At 32.2% G+C, this 20,584-nt stretch overlaps 2 protein-coding genes across 2 annotated transcripts; both read left to right on the forward strand.

Moving 5' to 3' along the window:
- Nucleotides 1–3,870: 3,870 nt before the first annotated feature.
- On the forward strand, nt 3,871–6,538 carry LOC148618988 (ras-related protein ced-10-like). The gene is made up of 5 exons (XM_088578457.1): nt 3,871–4,026; nt 4,446–4,517; nt 5,155–5,272; nt 5,821–5,883; nt 6,132–6,538. Exons 1-5 carry the CDS (start codon nt 3,989–3,991, stop codon nt 6,420–6,422), a joined length of 582 nt encoding a protein of 193 aa, XP_088434583.1. The 5' UTR covers nt 3,871–3,988; the 3' UTR covers nt 6,423–6,538.
- Nucleotides 6,539–9,671: 3,133 nt separating this feature from the next.
- Nucleotides 9,672–19,440, forward strand: LOC148618989 (ras-related protein Rac1-like). Its single transcript, XM_088578458.1, has 5 exons — nt 9,672–9,848; nt 11,132–11,206; nt 15,071–15,185; nt 15,832–15,894; nt 19,027–19,440. Exons 1-5 carry the CDS (start codon nt 9,814–9,816, stop codon nt 19,315–19,317), a joined length of 579 nt encoding a protein of 192 aa, XP_088434584.1. The 5' UTR covers nt 9,672–9,813; the 3' UTR covers nt 19,318–19,440.
- Nucleotides 19,441–20,584: the final 1,144 nt, after the last annotated feature.

The raw sequence follows: 20,584 nt of genomic DNA on the forward strand, positions 1-20,584 counted from the left end.
TGTATTTAACGGTAACCTTTTATCGGTGATCACCTGTAGTGTGTGTTTGACACTTACATTTGGGTCTTTTTGTGAATAAAATGTTTTAACAGTATTTATATCTATACTTTGATATGACAGGTACTCTAGATCTAATGTCATTGTTATAAATCATTATGTAAACAAGATCATGAATTTAGAAACTATAACCCACATGCTTTTACCATATACGTTTTTATAATAGACTTAGTATAAATTCATACTTGATTGCATTGAATGATACGACCCTTACACAATGATGTTTTTATTCAAAATTGTGGAAACCACGATTATAACAGTCAAAGGACTTTGGTAATGTGAATATATTTTCGTTGGTACTATTTATTGCGCTCTTTAGGCAACCGCGAAAATAGCGAAAATTAGTACGCCGCAAAAATTAATGTGTTTACAGTATTTGGTCTACACATGATCTTTCTTGCCTGAAGCCAGCTTGTTCATCTCTAAATTCGGGTGTTGATTTTTAGTGGAATTTTGTTCAAAGGACTTTCTGACAATTAGAATGTTGTTCAGTGACATTATTGACAATTTTGATGTTATAACTAACGACTTAATACCTTTAAGATTTAAAAAAAATAAGCAACAAAACTTTATCTTATGCTGTCAAGAGGGCGTCCATGCAAAATCCAGGCATTGGGTGGCACATGTAACTAATATGTGCTGTTATTCCACCGGGTCGGAGGTAGGGGGCATTAGCCCAGTATACATTTGCTGAAAAAGAACATAAAATAAAGTTAAACCATGTCTACACAACATTGTAATCATCACAATTCAAATCAGGATACTATATTTACTATATAAACCAAATATCGTTAAAATCAAATAAAGTATAGGTCTGACTAACCACTTCTAATGTTTCCATTACTTACATGTTAAACTAGTAATTTTCAATGTTTCACTGTGAATTCCTAGGACAAATGACACCTTAAAGTTGCATGCCATTGCAAAATAATGCAATTACAATGCATATTTCTAGGTTCAGTGTGTTTTTGGTACTAAATAAGGGGTTGGCCATTTGACCCAGAAGTGGTTAGTAAGACCTTAAAACATTTAATGAGTTTTTTTTGTATTTTTTTTCACATTTGATGAAAGTTTGTGGTATTGTGAGCCTAATAGGACCAAAACTATTAAAATTAGACATGGGACTACAAAGAAATGGTCGTTTTTTACATGATGTCCCTCAGTGATATTTTCCCTAAATTACTAAAAAAAATACAATTTTAACTAACTTGTCACACCAAATCTATGATAATTCAAGAAGTTGTAATAGTAAATGTCATTTATCATTTTGAAAAAGGAGAGATTTCAACAATTAACATCATGCCTATTTCATCACTGTGTAATTCTTAGTCTGTGTTGTATGACCATTTGAGTACTTTGAATATACCAAGCAGTGAGGTTAGGAATTTCGGATATGATGTCAAGTTATGAGTCAGTTTTAGTAATAAAAATCTTGTTGCTATGTTGTTTTTTTACAATATCTTGCACAATGTACCTCTTAAACTATATCCAGATTACCAATATCTCTAGACTGATATTATATGAAAATGGAAATAATGCCCAGGAAAGGCAATTTTCATTAAATTATGCATTTCTCTGAAATATGCCAAAATTTAGCTTATAGTCTCACTAACCACTCCTAACGTTTCCATTACTTTCTATGTTGAACAAGTAATTTTCGATGTTTCACTGTGAATTCCCAGGACAAATGACCCCTTAAAGTTGTATATCATTGCGAAGCTGCAGTCCTACAACAACACTAGTTACTCCCGTAACTCACAATTCAATGTGCATCCTGAAAAATTCAAAAGATCTTTTGGAGTCAATCAGTTCAAGACTATTATCGAAATATAATAGCATTAAAACCTATAATTTTTCGACACTGTACACTTCTACTCCCCATACTCAGTTAAAATCCCCACTTAAAAACATTATACATCGTTGTTTTTTTTTTCCAAAAAGGTGGTACACCTAGATACAAATATATAGTTCTTGGTAGAGATACCTCATACTTTGTGAGAAATAATTCAAAATCATCTTCCAAATATACAGAAAAAGATGTTTACAAAATACTAGAATTTTTAATCGACAACATATTTGTCCAGTGTTGTGGACGCGTTTTTCAACAAACGGTCGGCATTTCAATGGGAACAAATTGTGTTCCTCTACTTGTTGACCTTTTCCTTCACTCTTATGAGGCTGACTTTATAGCTGATCTGATCCAAAAGAAAGAATATCGTTTGGCTAGATCCTTTAATCTCAGTTTCCGCATATAGATGATGTTATCTTTAAACAATCCTAATTTTGGGGATTTGATACATCGCATCTACCCAAAAGAACTTGAGATAAAGGATACTACAGACACTGTGAGGTCAGCCTGATATCTTGACCTTCACTTAGAAATCGATGGTAAAGGAAAACTATTGACCAAACTTTACGACAAACGTGATGACTTTTCATTCAGAATTGTCAATTTTCCTTTCATCTGTGGCAACATCTCTTCAGCACCTGCGTATGAAGTGTTCATATCACAACTCTTACTTTATGCCAGAGCTTGCAAAACTACGCAGACTTTTTGTATCGCGCTAGAACTCTATCAAATAAGCTTCTGGGACAGGGTTATGTTGCTACAAAATTAAAGTCATCACTACGAAAGTTTTATGGTCGTCATCATGAACTCGTGGATCATTACGGTGTATTCATTTGAAAACTGATTTGTTCAACGTGTCATAGTTTTCCTTTCCTCTTCCGACTTCCCCGGACTTGACTTTTGATGAGCAACTCGGCGGGTGTTTCTAGAAAAGCAGAGGACGCTTACCCTACCGGTACACCTGGTCTATGCTCCCAGTTTTTAGTGGAGTCCGAGATGCTCATTTGCTTTTGTTACTTTGTATATATGATTTTAGTTACTTTATGTCCTTTGTTGTGTATGTCTGTTTTCCATGTCTGGTCTTTGTCCCTGGATTACATTCTAGAACCTTAGTTCTCTTGATTACTCTTTCTATACAGATCCAATCGTTTTAGAAGCTGATTGTATTGTATGAAGGTATCTGATATTAAGAAGGTATTGATTGAAAATAATTGTTTGCTAACAATTTTATCCATTTTAGCTACTACTTCAACATATGATCAAAGGTGGGTAACTCTAAACACAGAATATCAAGGCCAGGTACATTAGAGCAGTATAATTACGATTATTCAGGAAATAAAAAAGACTAGAAACCTTATTTGTATTCGCCAGGATTTTATACTTTTTTTCATAAATTCGTCAACAGGTTCGCTACTTTGAAATCAGTCTATAAGAAAAGACGTTAATAAGGAAATATTACAATCGAAACACATGAATAATTTAACTTTTCAAAAATGCTTAATATGTCAAAAACTACCTGTCAAGTGTATTCTAAGGACGTGGTGATAAGAATATTAAATGATATTAACTATTGAATTATTTTGTATGCGAGTTAAAGATTCAGTTTGTTTTTTTTTTTTTCAGTAAATAAAGAATGTGCTGTGTTTATGTTGATAAAAGTGATTAAATTCGAATTATTCTGGTTTTTTTTCTCATTGACACGGGTCTGGATTAAATATATGAAAAGAAAGCATTTTTTTGGAAATTACTAATTTCGGTTTCGGATTTCCCTATAGTATTCTTATTCTTGTGGTTAAAATCACAGTAACAAGTACACTGAACATATTTTATATACATGTATATATATATCATCAACAAAGATGGATTATCTTTACTACATCATCACCATAAAAACTTGAAAATCCCTTCAACTTCCTGAATAATTTACACGTATAAAATATGTCATCGTACATGTGGTTCCGGTTGATCTACAGCCAAATCATTAAAATTAGAAGGCTATTTTTAAATATTCACAGTTCTTTATAAATACTAGTATATAGTAGCACACAATAGTTTTACTGAAATAAAGCACGTGCGGTAAACATGGCAAGAAATATCAAATGTGTCGTCGTTGGTGATGGGTATGTATTTTCACCTACTTGATATTATTCAATTTGTTTTAATATCATAATTATCAAATTGAATTTAATCAGTATTTCGCTTACTATTGTTTCAAGGAAATATTTGCCTCATAAGTCTAAATTCGTCTGTTGAACTTCCATATTAAATCGGAATAATTTTTAAATATGTACATGCAAAAAGAAATTGAACATGATTTTTTAATACGCGTTCTCTTATCATGAAAATGATCTCTTTTTCTTTATAATTTAAAAACAGTTGGATATTAATGTAATCAATCATAAATTCATTTCTTTTCTTCATCATTTAAGGTCCCGCATTAATTTATTCAAATAAAGATGTTGATTTACATTGTCTTAGCCTGAAACATTTTTAGATTTCCCACGAAATTTTATCATTAAAACTAACCTTTGTTTTGCAGGGCGGTTGGTAAGACTTGCATGTTATGCTGCTATGCTACCAACACGTTCCCCGAAGATTACGTACCTACAATGTAAGTAGAAATGTCTCCCTTTATTAATTGTTTTAAAAATTTAATATTGATTTTTACCTTTGTATCGCGTAAGACTTTCGGATTTTTTTTAAACAACAGAGATAACAGATGTGTCGCCCATCATATCGTAAACTTGATTATTATGTCTGAGAGAACATAATATCAGTTGAATTTCTGTACAGATGTAGTTGAATATGTCATAGATATTTCCTAATTAACTCTAGATGATGCATGGAAACAACTAATCCTAAATCCGTTACAAATCATTTAATGCATCAACGACACACTTGATAATTTTGTCAAGCATCAGTACGCACTTCACTTCCAGAAAAAAATATTACATTTCCTGTTACTTTGCCTTACTTTAAAGTGTTTAAAGTGTAAAACATCTCATATACGTCGAAAGTATTTAGCGACTAACGCACACTACCTTACTCTAAGTCATCCTAGTACAACACATTTACTGTACTTAATGCCTTTAGATTTTAAGCCATGTTAAAGGTCCAAAGAATTTCGGCATGGGCATAAAAAAAGTCGTTTTCTCATGAGCTGATGTTTGTTTGACATAGAGTATAATTCATTTTATAAAAAATTTTGCATTATTCTACTTTTCATTGTTCTCTTTTTTTTTTTTTAGATTTGACCACTACACTACTATGGTGATGGTGGACAATCAACCAATACAGTTAGGTCTATGGGACACTGCTGGACAAGAGGATTATGATAGATTACGTCCCCTGTCGTATCCATTAACTGTAAGTTTACGAAATGATAGAAACAACCTTAATAAAATGATACTCTAAAAAAATCAAATAAGGCAGTGGAACGAAAACCACAGAAACGTTATGAATCAATAGGACAAGGAAATCGACAATTATCAAGTATACAAATATAATGTGTGTTCCTATAATGCAGCAAGCTACCGATATGAATTATGTAATTTTTAAAATAACACGAAAAAGGATTAGTAAGGGATATATTAATGGAGGCGTTCAATGCCTGCTATAGTTAGTTAAAAGTAGCATGGTGTTATATATATATTTAAAACTTGCATCCCAAATTTGACGGTCCTAACATTGTTGGGAATTTTTCAGACCTATCTATATCTTTACATATATTCCCTGTATCAATCTGATCCGATGGAGCAGTGTAGCAAATAGTCGTCACACTCTGAGACGTAATATATATATAACATGTTTAACATCACATAATGATTTCGGATAACCGATATCCTTCTTCAGCATAAAACTATCTTATATATTGTACAATTCATATTCATATATTCTATTTCTATTACTTTTAGGATATTTTTATTTTGTGTTTTTCTGTTGACAATAGAAACAGCTATGGAAACATTAAAAGCAAAGTAAGTTTATGAAAATGAAAGGTATTGAATACACTTTGTTATGATAATTAAGACAGCAGGGAAAAGTCAAGTAACTAAATACAATTGATTTTTTGTTGTTGTTGAAAATGTTTTGCTTATCTTATTAATATGGCTCCAATAAATGGGAAAAAAAGATACCGTATATTCACAATGCTTAGTTTTTAGTATAACAACTAATGAAAAACCCTCAAAAGAACAATAGTGATATCTTTTTTTTTCGATTTCAGTGGTATCCGGAAGTTCGTCATCATTGTCCAGGAGCACCTATAATACTTGTAGCAACAAAAACAGACTTAAGAGAAACACAAGGAAATTCAAGTGACAAAAGAAAATCCCATTTAAATCATGACAGAGGACAAGCTCTAGCTAAGGAAATCAAAGCTGTAAAATATTTAGAATGCTCTGCAAAAACAATGGAAGGAGTAAAACAGATAATGGATGAAGTGATAAAAATAGTTTTAAGTCCTCCCAAGAAACACCGAACTAAAGACAAAAAAAAGTCATGTACGTTATTGTAGTATTTATTGTTGTTATATTTTATTTATTTTTTCTTGCTGTTGTTGTGATTTTCTTTTCCAGTTGGCATTTTTATATTTGTTTTGTTATATATTCATATTAAAGGTGTACTCTTAAATGGCTTTTGGGTTTTGGTTTTCAATTTTGGTTGTTTAATTTTGAACCTGAAAAAACAAAGATTCAGAGTTAAAATGTGTTAATCGTACAGATAAGTCATATTAAACAAGATTTGGTCTGTCAAATGTAAGACTGGCCTAAACATAACATCGACCAGAAGAACAGACAAGGTAAGAACAATCTGGAGAACATTGACAGTACTGTACCAGTCACATCGATCTTATTAAAATGGGTGTGTCAACCTTTCACCATTAATATTTTTAGCATATTTGCCAAGTCTAACAAAAAAAAATGTCTATGTTGAATTTGTACAAATGAAATGCATTTTTTTTTATATCTGCTTTCACCAAAAACATTAGTATTTTTAGGTATGTTGGTAACTATAATAAATTAAATAAATAACTTATTGAAATTGAAACCAGAAAGAGGCGTATAATGCGATTTAATAAAGATGAACATTCAACAACAAAAAGATTAAGAGTAACCATTTCCGGATGATATATGTCTATGACCGAATTATCCTCATTTGGTCATTGTTATGTTGTTAGTAGATATAGGTTTCGTTCTAGAAACATAACTAATGACGCAAATGGCTATTAGAAAAATTATAACTAATATTACTAAAATAATGAATACAACGAAATGTTTATCAAGAGAACAAATTTGTGTTGCTCCCTATTATCATCATTACCGAAAGTGGGTCAAAATAACCACATTTAATAAAGCCGTTGACATTGAAATAATGTATTAGAACAAAAACATTCGTGTAGCTGATTGAATAATGATTCCTCTAATTCTAAATACCGAGGTTTGTGTAATATTTAATATCTTGTATTCATTTTTTGTTTGAATTTTTTATATTCGTGTTATCTCTGTTTTTTCTGGTTTAGCAAAATTCATGAAATTATCTTTTTTTTTATCAACAGATGTATGCAGTAGGAATATACATTTATTTTACCTGACAAATGTGTAAATATATTTTTTTTATTTGTGGAGATGAAGATGTACTTGACATATCATAATTGGTTCGATTTGCTCGTGTTTGTTACAATGTTTCGGATTTTAACGAAAGAAATATTTGTCTTAGCCGAGAAATTACCCCATCAATGTTTCCGATTACACAAGCTCGTAAAAACATTCACATTTTTTTTTCAAACGATACAAGTAATTCATTCTCAAATATAGATGTACAAAATGTACTTTTGAACAATTAATACGTGTGTGTATCTCCCACCCTATATTTAATGGAAATATTCTTCACAAAGAGTAATCAAGAGAACAATATTCTAGCGGAAATGAAAAGGATGTAATCCACGGACAAAGACCAGACATGGAAAATAGACACAAACAACAAAAAAAGCATAAAAAAATAACCGATATAATACGCATACAGCAACAAACGTATATGAGCAACTCGGACCCCACTTAAAACTGGGAGCATGGACCAGGTTCTCCAGTAGGATAAGTGTCCTCTGCTTTTCTAGAAAAACCCGTCGAGTTGCTCATTAAAAGTCAAGTCCTGGGTAGACAAAAGATGGAAGGAAAACTATGAAGTGTTGAACAAAACAGTTTTCATGGTGCAGATGGATACACCTTATCAACGAGTTTATGATGACTTCAAACTTTAGCAACATAACCCTGTTCCAGCTGCCTAATTGCAAGAAATCTAGCGCGGTACAAAAAGTCTGTGTTGTTACGGCAAGCTCTGACATATCGTACTCCATACGCAGGTGCTGAAAGGATGTTGCCACAGATGAAAGAAAAGTTGACAATACGGAATGAAAAATCATCGCGCTTGTCGTAAATTTTGGTCAACAGTTTTCCTTTACCATCAATCTCGAAGTGTAGGTTAAGATATGAGGCAGACTTAACAGTGTCTGTAGTATCCTTCAACGGAAGGTTTTTTTGGTAGATCCGATGTATAAAATCCCCGAAACTAGGATTGTTAACGATAATACGTCATCTATATAGCGGAAACTGCGATCAAATAATTCCGCTAAACGATGGTCCTTCCTTTGGATCAGATCAGCTAAACAGTCGGCTTCATAAGAGTGAAGGAATAGGCCAGAGAGTAGAGGGGCACAATTTGTTCCCATTATAATGCCGACCTTTTGTTGGAAAACGCGTCCACCACACTGGACAAATATGTTTTCACTACATATCTGTATCTAGGTGTACCGTCTTCTTTGGAGTAACAACGTTGTATAATGTTTACACTTGAGTCGGGATTTTAGATAAGTATGGAGAATAGAAGTATAAAGAGTTGAAAAGTCATAGCTATTGTATTCTGATATAATCTTGAATTGAGAGTTTCCAGACTTTTTTTATGATCCACATTGAATTAACACCACTACGGGAGTAACAAGGGTCGTGGTAAGACTGGAGACCCTCTTTAACAGCTGTAATTATAGAAGTTAAAAGTTTTGAAAACTGTTTTTGATACATTTTGCAGAGTGGAATGCAACCGCCACATATATGCACACTCTGTCTAGAGAGGGAACATAGCAACTTTCTCCTACGATAACTTAAAATGTGCATTTTGATATACATGTATAATTTTATGTCAACTGTACCAATAGCAGAATTTGGACCTTTCACAACTTAGAATTTCGATTGAAAGAGCTTTCTATTCATCAGAAAATCGGGCTTTCATCAACACCCATTAGATAGCCGCTCGTTGATTTTTATTCATTTGCTCATTTGCGTTTTCCAAAATAAAACATGTTTATGACTCCCTTTTCTGCATTCATTTTATGTATTAGCATTCTGCTTATCTATACCTTTTTAAAGTTCTGTCAACTCTTTTTTGTGTTTTACAGTCATTCCACTCCGATAAGGGACTCTGACCGTTTTAATTGATTTTAGGTGTGTTTAATTGTATAACACTTTTTTACATAGATAGACGTAATCTTTATATATAATATACCACAATGAGGTTTTTTAATTGAATAGACGTAATTTTGAAGCCATATAAATAGACTAATAGACTAATCATTCCGTATTATTTTAAAGGCATTATATTTTACTAATGAATTATATATCTGCTGAAGAAGCAATGCATATTATTCTAGATAAAGATTACAAATATCGATGGACGGTAAGATATGATTTAAAGAGTATATATATAGTGCGCATATTTTCATCACTGTCGTGACTGCAATTTATGACCGATTTTCAAATGTAGGAAATTTAATTTGTGTCTCTCCGTTTATATAACTTCCTGGTGGGATAGGGAAATGATGTTATTTGTTCTGACTTGGGAATGAAAGTAAAGTCATGGTTTCATTTAAAGTTGTCGCTGTTGGTAATAGGTAAGGTATATATAGATATGTAGTTATATTAGTAGATTGTAATGATAGTTGTTAATGATACGTTTGTTTAAATAAGAGGAAGAAAATATGTTGATTGAACTTCATATCTTTAAAAAAAAATATTATTTCCTTTATTACAAAGTTGGAAAAAGTAATCAAGGGAACCAAGGTTATAGCGGTAATCAAAAGAATGTAATCCAGGGACAAAGACCAGACATGGAAAACAGACATACACAACTAAGAACATAAAGTAACTAAAATAATATATACAAAGTAACAAAAGCAAATGAGCAACTCGGACTCCACTAAAAACTGGGAGCATGGACCAGGCACACTGGTAGGGCAAGCGTCCTCTGCTTTTCTAGAAACACCCGCCGAGTTGCTCGGAAGATATACTTATTATATAGTTTATACCCTGTATCATATCAATTAATCCAAAACTAACTATTCAGTCATGTGAATATCGGAAAATATATAACAATAATTTCATTTACTTTACAGTTGGATGTAAAAATATTATTACATACATGAAGTATATAAGTATCTTTATTTTACGCATTTACAAGTACTTCATGATTACAATTATATATTAAAGTATAACTTGAAAACTATTTGTGTATAAGTTCTTTGACACAAAGAAACCTAAAAAATGTGTGAAATAAGGCAATGACAACTCATATTGAATGTTTCAATTGCACAATGATTTCAAAACTTAAAAAAAACTAAAATCAATATTTATATTGCATAATTTTAAACAATCAAATATAACAATCGATGCAAAAAAAACGAACAATAACGTATTGAGTTCTCACACGTTTGTTCAAAAATTCTTTGAAAAATCTAGCTAGCTGTCTTACTTCTCTTTTTGTTCGCTCTCGGTTTTATTAAGTACTTTGCATGTGTATCTCTTTTTTGTATTTCAGCTTTAGGATTTTGTATGACTTTGTAGTTGGTTTCTCTTGTTTTTTTTGGTCAAATTTGTTACACCTTTCATGCTCTTGTTTTAGCTTAGTTTTGTTTCTCTGTATATTTATCTTTATAGACCATGTCTTTATATAGGGTTAAGTGTAAAACTGTCATCGCAAGGTTTTTGATTTTTTACGACATTTATACCATTCTACTATATACACGTGTAGCACAAATTAAACCCCCATTCTCTTCGGTAAAACAATCACCCAAAAATAGCACGTATACACATGCACACATATGGCTACATAACAACATATTACTTTAAAAACATAATTTTCACCCACTTAATGTACTTAATTTTTTATTAATTTAAGTTATGTAGGGAAAACTTGTTTGCTGAGAACATATGCTGAAGGCACATTTCCGGAAAATGAGGTACAAAACGAGAGGTAAGCATTTCATTGGTGTAGTTGTCGAACATGTTCAAAATGTAGATTGCGTCTTTGAATTAAAAACGTGTTTCTATTATTCTTTCAATAACATAAAGATATGTAAAGAACGATTTCCTTAAAGGGGTTAATTGACAAATATAAAATCAATAACCAAACTAGCGGGATAAGATTCCATATACGTCAAAATCTAAAACATTTCTTATTGAAATTGTTTCATTCATGGTTTTGATAATGAGTTCAAGAAAGCCCTGAAGCTATGATATATGTAGCTTTATATATGCATTTAAGTACCAGTCCACATAAAATTCTGACACTACCACTGATAAAGTGATCATGGTCAAGAAAAACCCACCAAACAAACGATGCTTTTTTAGTCTACGTATGCTATATTTTCACAGAACAACAACCTTTTCTGCATTCAGAAATCATACTCCCACTAAAATCAACCAAATGAAGCCAAATCAAGAACGCGTAACTCTTGCAAAGTGCCAATTTCATGTCCAATCTATATAATTTTTATATCAAAAGCGCAAAAACCAAATGAAAAACAGACTGGTTATGTGATCAGTTACTGTTTCTGAGCAAGAAACAAAACTGAATTTGGTGGGTTTTTGACATGCATGAATCACCTTCTGTCTGATTTTTATAAAGACTGCTACTTAAAAGTGTTATTCTCTGTAATAATCAAGCAGTGGGTGAATCATGGTAAAAATAAAACGCACACAAGTATTTCCATCGTATTCAATATGATATCTGAAATATAAAGAAATTGCATTCATTTCTGTTTGCCAGTGTCAGTATTATATAAAAATGAATTGCAATTTGATCATCAAAGGGAAATAACTCACCTTTCCCGTATCATTCTATTGTTACTTTAAACTCGCCGTTCTGCATCCTCTGATACTTCTAAGACGAAAGAACTGTCAATTCGTCTTCAATAGACCATAAACTATGTGTCCACAATGTTAAATTTGAGTGCGTGTTTTTTTCTTGCTGAGCATGATTCATTTTTTCCCGATTTTGGCTGGTTCTTACTGATTCTAGCATTTAACACAAATGCAGTAGTCAAATTTGGGGGAAATGTTTTATAACTAATATATTTAATAAACAACAAAGATAAATCTACAGCAGTGAAAAATAAGTTTTTAAGTCTGAATTTCATATAGTTATTCCTGTTCCTAAATGTACTATGCAAACTTGCAATCTAGCGTTGAATATTGTCATTCTTTTAATTTAAGGAGGTAGATCTAGGGTATGGGACACAACTCTTACAAATCATTGGAACGTTTGTATTCACCATTTTACTTCAAATCTCATTTAAGCATCGAAATAACTTGGACTGATTTCATTCTGTTTCAAAGGAAAGCTTGAAAGGCTTTGGTAAAATCGAATATGATACAAACATATCACTGACTTCAAGAGTTATGTCCCTTACCCTAGGTCTACCTCCTTAAATAAATTAAGATATTTCATGTTATGGTCCAACAAATTACCATCAGTAAGCATAAAATATCAAAGTTGTTTTGGTTTTGTTTTTGTTTTTAATTAAAATCAGGTAATTTCTGATTTACGTTTCCAAACAAAAATTGTTTTGGTAAGTTGTACATTTTGAACATTTTGATGGTTACACTTTTATTGTTTGCAAAATATAGTTGTGATAACATGTTTTATGAAGAAAGGTTACGTGCTTTATATGTAGCATACAGTATCAACAAAAATTTTCTTGAAATTGCAACTAGATGTATCGTCATGTGCATGGTATGTCCTAGACTTTTGGTTTATCGGAACCTTAACTAAAGCTACAGGTTATAGTAAAGTAAATCTTAATTCACCTGACTTCTATATTCACACTCAAAAACCTGTATATAAGGTTACAGACCACCAATTCAACCAATGAGCATTTGGAACGTACGCAAAAATAGTCCTACGCAGAAATTACCCCTGTTCCTCTTAGTGCTGTGAAAAAAGTTCTCATCTTATTTTAAAAATTTAAAGAGTTTCTGAAAGGAAAAACATTTCTGTACATTTTATAGGTGCATTTTGCTTCTTGTGATGTGAAGCCTAATCTCCATAATGAATTTTAAATATACCCCTATCTTGTGAAAACACTGGGATTTCCCATGCTATTTATAGACCCTTCACTTCCGGTGACCAGTACTGCACTGCAAGTCTGCTAACCCCACATGCCATTCTGAGGATTGTGAGCTGACATATGTAGAATCATGCTGATATATAGTCATCTGCAGGTTAAAGTTAAGGTAAAGTCCAGAGAAGCCATTGAATATTGTGAAATTAGCATAGAAGCCTATGGGAAGTTGAATTAGTGGTTTTTAGCCTATAAACAAACAATCAAAATCCGGAATATTTGCAATTTGCCTTGTAAAGACCAGAGATACTAATTCTACAATTTGCCTTGTAAAGACCAGAGATACTAATTCTACAATTTCGGCAATACAAAAGCAATAAGGTAATTAATATCTTATATTTTTACCTCGAAGTAAGTTCTTTGGGTAAAAGTATTTTGAAGTATCATGCTATATACACATTTTTCTTAAGGATATCAACGTAATTGCCGAACACTAATCCGATCCATAATAAAGTCAAGTCCAAATTAAATATGACAAAATAGATATCGCACCTCCGGAGCAACTGGTACTGCAATAGTCCTGATTTTGTACAGGCATTTCAAACGAAATTGTGGGTTATATCTAGGTTTTTCAAGGCGCCATACTTTCAATATTCCGGTGGTGATTAAAAAAAAAAGCATTTGCCTGCTATTTTATGAATGCGTAGCAGGTTATTTTCAAGCGTCCACCACCACAGGCATTGTTTTTTATTTCAAAGAGAATTGTTTAGAACAAAAACAATTCTAAATAGACCGAAAAAAATATAACAGTTATTCATTATATAATAATTCTATTTTTTAACGTAAAAAAATTTAAAAACAAACAAACAAAAAAAAAAACAATCATTACTCATTGTTTGGAAGAAACTGAGTATTTTTCAACCAAGGACTGATATCTGGAAATAATTTGGTACTGGGTCTTTTGAAACGCATTTCCTCCTACAGTGATGATACTACACATGCATGAATTACTTGGACATTTATCGGCAAATTTCTTCTCATATATATACTATTATCTGTAATTGATGATATTTCCCACATTTTGGGACATTGCAAAAAGAAAGTAATTACGGTAATAAGAAAGACGTTGTAGTCAAGTAAAAACAAGCTAGACCAATCGATGTCTGGATCTGCGTCGCACTGCATATATGATTTATAGTTGCTGAGGAAAATGTGACGGAAGAGATGTTACGGACAGAAATACGGAACTAGTTAACATGACTCCTACAAAAATTACTGATGTGAAACTTCCTAATAATATGCACAACAACATGTGGTGTTCTTGTTACATACCAAGTTTCTGGGATTTCTGTTAAGTATTTAGAGGTGAGGATGACAAGCTGACACTTGTTGATTTTCAGTAAATATCTTAGTACAAAGGGGCATAAATCCAATAAAAATTAGAGAATCAACATGTCCTGATAATATTCACAATTATATAGAGTGATCAGGCTACATACCAAGTTTCAGGAATTATAGTTGAGTATTTTCAGAGGAGTTGCAATGATAAGCTGAAGGGTTACGGAAGGACGGACGGAAGGACGGAATGCCCTGACTCCTAGACCTGCTTACGTATTTGGCGCGCAGGTAAAAGAAGCAAAGGAATAAGATAATACAAAATATTAACAACAAACAAACAAAAAGGAACAAACAATTTACATCACATTTACAATTCTTGTTCGATTATACTTATTGTTGATACTGTAATGAATAATTAACATTTTTTTCCCATTTAGTGATGGTTACAAAGCAAAGATAGGACTCAGCAACAGGACCATCAACTTAGTTCTGTATGCCGTTAATTGTGAAGAAAACTATTCACGTCTGCGTCATTTTTTGTATCCTCTTACGGTAAGTAAATAATGAGGAATTTAAAAAAAAGTATATATATGTATTTAAAAGGGTTTCTTTGTCCACAAGTCACAAAGAGTGTGTAAATAACACTAAAACGTGTGTTCATCGTGATAGCCCTCTTTAAAATATCATTGAAGGAATTGGGATTTAGATCATACCAATAAAAGTTGGTTATGCGAGTATAACTTGGTCAAAAACAGAAATCTTGTAATTTAATTTCTAATCGATTAAAGTGCCCCTCCAGGGCCGGATCCTAACACTTTGAAAAGGAGGGATGCCAGCGAAGGTTCCTCAGAAAGAGGGGGTGCTAAGACATTATTTGCCACTCTTTGTCAATGATAAATTTTCAGATAAAAAGGGGATGCCAACCCCTTGCACCTCGCTGGATCCACCACTGCCTTCATCAAAGCCTTATTTAGTTTTGAATTATTTGAATTGCGGACTGCGGGCATCACAGTACTGAGTTAGTTTATGGAAAATAAACGATCTTATCCAGATGGGAAATAAACAATTAAATTAAATCATTATATTATATCTTAGCTGTTGGACTTATCATGAATCCGTATATCAGAAATGTCATATATTGATATTCCGATCCTCTTCACTTTACCCGGTAGATTTCATTTTCTTTTTTTTATGACAGGATGCCTTTCTTATATGTTTTTCTTTGGTTGATCATAAAAGTCTTGAAGATGCTGAACATATTGTAAGTATGGTAATCTCAATAACAAAAACTAACCTACTTCTACCGATAATGCTTGTATATTCCTAAAAAATGTGTTAAATTGGGACCGACATCAAAATCAAGCAATGGTCCAGAAGTTTAATCACCATTCAGTATGAAATGTATTGACGGTATAGCAGTCGCAACATGAATTCACCATACAGTATAAACATGTATTGAAGGTAGGGCAGTCGTAACATGAATTCACCATACAGTATAAACATGTATTGACGGTATAGCAGTCGTAACATGAATTCACCATACAGTATAAACATGTATTGAAGGTATAGCAGTCGTAACATGAATTCACCATACAGTATAAACATGTATTGAAGGTATAGCAGTCGTAACATGAATTCACCATACAGTATAAACATGTATTGACGGTATAGCAGTCGTAACATGAATTCACCATACAGTATAAACATGTATTGAAGGTATAGCAGTCGTAACATGAATTCACCATACAGTATAAACATGCATTGACGGTATAGCAGTCGTAACATGAATTCACCATACAGTATAAACATGTATTGACGGTATAGCAGTCGCAACATGAATTCACCATACAGTATAAACATGTATTGAAGGTATAGCAGTCGTAACATGTATCAAAACGTTGACTGCCAATTAAAACAAAATAAAGATGACATACTAGTTTCATGAGACATTAGTCCATGGGTTGGGAGGGTCCACCGTGCACCCCCCCCACTCATCAACTTCATGGTGATTTTAGGTACCTTTATACCTCCCATTACCAAATCAATTTGTCGCCAAAGAATATTTTCGGATTCTTTTTCAGTACAAGCCTATATTTGTACCCCACTGGGTCAAAAAGCCAAGATTTTTGCGACTCAATTGTATGAACGTCTAAGCCTTCCAAAGTCAAAGTCAAAACCCCTGGAGTATTAATGCTTCAGTCAAAAATTGCTTATTTGCTATTTTCTGTTTAATATTATCACAATTTATACTTCTAGGGTTCTTTTGATAACTTTTTGGCGATTTTGTAGTAAGAATTTATCAAAAAATGCAAAAAAATGCGATTTTCGATTTTTCGGAATAAATAAATTCGACTCTACAAGTTATTGCTCAACTATTCAACATTTCAAATTTGGTATCATTCGATAGATAATTTAATGTTCTACATAAATGAACCACGAAAAACTAATTTTCATGAAAGGATTTTCATAAAATATTAAAAATCCACTCCTACTCCTAGAAAACTGGTCTTAGTATCAAACAGAATTCTCATTCAAAGCATCCGAAAAAAAAATGCGGTCGTTTAAAAACCACACACACACACACAACAACTTCCTGACTCAACACAAAATGGTAGGCACGATCTGAATTTTTGAAACTATCCGAGCTTTTATTTGGAGCCAGTTAAGTCATGAAATAATAAAAATATTATCTGAAATATATACATCTTTTAAAATAATATTGAATATTACTTGAGATTTTATAAAAGTATTTACACGGTAAAAGAACTAATCTTGTGAATATTATTTGGATAACCATAGAAAGTTATATTTCCTATAATTACAAAGAATATAGTATTTAAGGAATGACTGTTATATTTTTTTTCGGTTTATGAAGAAATTACCTCAATCACGTAGCAGGTCATTTTCAAGTGTGCTCTACCAGCATTAAGGTTATTTCAAATAGACAAAAAAATATAACAGTCATTGCTTATTAAAATTAAATTTAGTTTTGGTATCAAAATAATTCAGCTAGTAAATTATTCTAAAAGTTTCATGACGTCACGGTCACATTACAAAATGATGGACAATTTTTTTTATCCATTCAGAAAGCGTGTTACTTCTGAAATTTATGAATTTATGAATATATATATATATATATGATAAAAATCAGAGACCGAGATTTTATTTTGCTTTCAAATGTCTGTCAGTTGCCTCGCTGCCATGGTGGTCATGAATAAATTTCTCTTTGAAAATGAAAGCATTTTGAATCGATGACAAGAAAGAACATATTTAGTGGCAGCCATTTTTTTTTATACCAAAGCTTCTTAGTGATCGCTATATGATCAGGGAAGGGGGTCAGCTAGATAATTTGTATGCCTCTGCTTAAAAAATGATTTGGAAGCTAGCACTTATTGGCTTGCGTCACAGATACATACTTTATGTATTTGTCATTACTGTTGCTTCAGCACTTTTTTCTTTGGAGGAAAAAAAGATAGCTTCAAGATTTAAGTGAGGGTGTTTTAATCAATATTTTTATGTCTGTTCTCACATTAATAAATTAATGAAACGAATAATACTTTTCTGTTGTCGATAGTATTTTATGTCTTCTGACAACAGTTAAAGCTGATATATTTTGTTGTTGTTTTCTTAATTTCTTAATTTTTTATGGTTTCTTTTCGTCCCATTTTCATTCTTGATATATATATTTTCGTTTGACCAAACACAAACATAAGTACAACTTTATATTAAGAACAAAACATTTTTGGGTCTCTCCATTTCGACCTTCAACACAAGAGATAATTAAAAATCTCAGAATTTTTTTCAGAAAGTTAAAGTGTAAAAATACAGGCGGACAGATCAAATGTTTTCTTCCTCTTTTATATACAAGCAATGCAAACTTTTGCGTTAGTTCGCGTAAGTTTTGCATTATAACGCGATTTTTATTTAATCTATGAAAACGAGCTCAATGGGCTTTCGTAGAAATTAAAGAAATTAATTATAAAGATATATTTATAATATGGTTTTTATAACAACAGAAATTGAACTTTTCGGCATAATTGCTGTCGATTTGTTTCGTTTTAAAGTAAACATCTTCCCAAGTCAGGGTTTTGAGTCCACTTTCGCTCCCTCAAGGTGGACTCAAAACCCTGACTTGGGAGGATGAAAGTAAGTTCATACCAGGAATGTGAATTGCAAACAATATAAGAGGTCATGTAAAACAATCTACCAGAAGAGTCGGATGCCATTTGTTTCAGCAACTAAAAACTAATGCCATTTGGTTTAATCACAAGTACTTATCTTGTATATGGCTAGTTATCCAGTATAGAAAGTAAATTTGAGCTTTAACGTATATATTTCGTATCGTGGTTGCTCTCATTGTTATTTTTATTTCACTTTAATTGCATTTTTTCAGTGGTATCCAGAGGTAACGCAGCATTGTCCAAACATACCGGTTATACTTGTTGGAACTAAAGGTGACCTTGTAGACACAAAATCTGAACAGCATGCACATTGTAAAGCACGTGCATTGAAAAAACGACTTAACCTCAAACAATACGTTGAGACGTCGGCTATGAAAAATGAAGGACTACATAATGTCTTCCAAGAAGTTGTACAAGCAGTTCTAAGAATACCGACAAAACAAAAACCTATATGCAAATCGGATAAGAATGTTGATAGCAATAAAAAGTGTGTTATAATGTGATAGTGAGTCAGATCTACATCCATAATTTGTGAAATGATGTAGGTCTTAGATTATCCTTGTGCAATGCCTTTACATGTTAACTGTTATTTTATCTTTGTTATGAATAAAATATGTTATTGTGCATATTTTGTTCTGTTTTTATCACAAATTGTGTTTTATGTAAGTCGGCATTAGGCTAAATTATATTAAAATATTGGCACAAAATACCAAAGCATCAAAACAAAAGGATAATTCAGAGACACCTGATTCCATAGACAGACATGGCCGAGAACGTGGAAACAGGAAACAGAGACGAGACAACACAATAAAATACTATAACATATGAAAACTTACGATATACACAAAGACAATTAAAGTACTTGTAATATGAGCAATACGAGTGTCATTAAATGCTCCGAAAGAATCAGCATGTCTTGCTCCGCCAGCAACACCCGTCATTGCAATTGAGTAAAATTCGATAAGCGTTATTTCAATCGGGTTACACCCGAAATACAACTGAAGCTATCCTGTTTCATTTATATGGTAGAAATTTAAAATAGGTCAATCAAATAGTGATGACAAGCATAAAAATTCAGTAGTAGTTATAGCATTAAGGATTGAATATGTCCCTCTCTTAGAAACTTATTTGTCAGTACTCTCGCTCTTCTAAAAATATCAATGTAAAAATAGCAAGCCCGACAGTAACAAATCAACTGTAAAATGTGGATTTCAAGACGTCAAGCTGGAGATCGCTCGATATATTGATATTATTAAAAATATTAGCTGCGATTGCATGGTTTAGTGTAGTTGTAGGTCTAGTTATACAAAAGCCGGGCCTTAATACATGCACATGTTCTAGTTATTTAGCCAGTTGTCTACAATACAAATATCTATCCGGTGTTCAAAGACGGTAGTCTTGTTTCACGAAGACTCAATTTTTGACGCATTCCATGGCACATTTTTTGTGACATGGTTTCTGGAGTAGGAACTATTCAGGAGACCAAACTTTCCATGCAGTTGAAACTTCGTTTTTCAAAACAAAACAAACAACCAACAACAAACAAACAAACAAACAAACAAACAAACTACAACAACAACAAAAAGCAAAAAACAACAACTAACACACACAAAAAATACAAACAAACAAGCAAAAAACGAGAATTAAGGAAATTGAATGCTTCTATTTGTACCTTTAGATAGCGAAAATGTATGGCTATTATGCATGCATTTTCGAAAAAAGCATTTGAAATCCTAGTGCGGAACAAAAATATATTTGTACATTTCTTAT

This window comes from Perna viridis, chromosome 4 (genome assembly GCF_037379345.1).
Source record: "Perna viridis isolate PV_CMFRI_1.1 ecotype Kerala chromosome 4, ASM3737934v1, whole genome shotgun sequence".
Taxonomy (NCBI): domain Eukaryota; kingdom Metazoa; phylum Mollusca; class Bivalvia; order Mytilida; family Mytilidae; genus Perna; species Perna viridis.

Bases quoted from the DNA above. Each gene is read 5' to 3' on its own strand.
- LOC148618989 (XM_088578458.1), top strand. From the start codon at position 9,814: ATGGTTTCATTTAAAGTTGTCGCTGTTGGTAATAG. The intron at 15,186-15,831 runs GTAAGTAAATAA...TTTTTATGACAG, and splicing joins ATTTTTTGTATCCTCTTACG to GATGCCTTTCTTATATGTTT. The intron at 15,895-19,026 runs GTAAGTATGGTA...GCATTTTTTCAG, and splicing joins TTGAAGATGCTGAACATATT to TGGTATCCAGAGGTAACGCA.
- LOC148618988 (XM_088578457.1), top strand. From the start codon at position 3,989: ATGGCAAGAAATATCAAATGTGTCGTCGTTGGTGATGG. The intron at 4,027-4,445 runs GTATGTATTTTC...TTTGTTTTGCAG, and splicing joins TGTGTCGTCGTTGGTGATGG to GGCGGTTGGTAAGACTTGCA. The intron at 5,884-6,131 runs GTAAGTTTATGA...TTTCGATTTCAG, and splicing joins ATGGAAACATTAAAAGCAAA to TGGTATCCGGAAGTTCGTCA.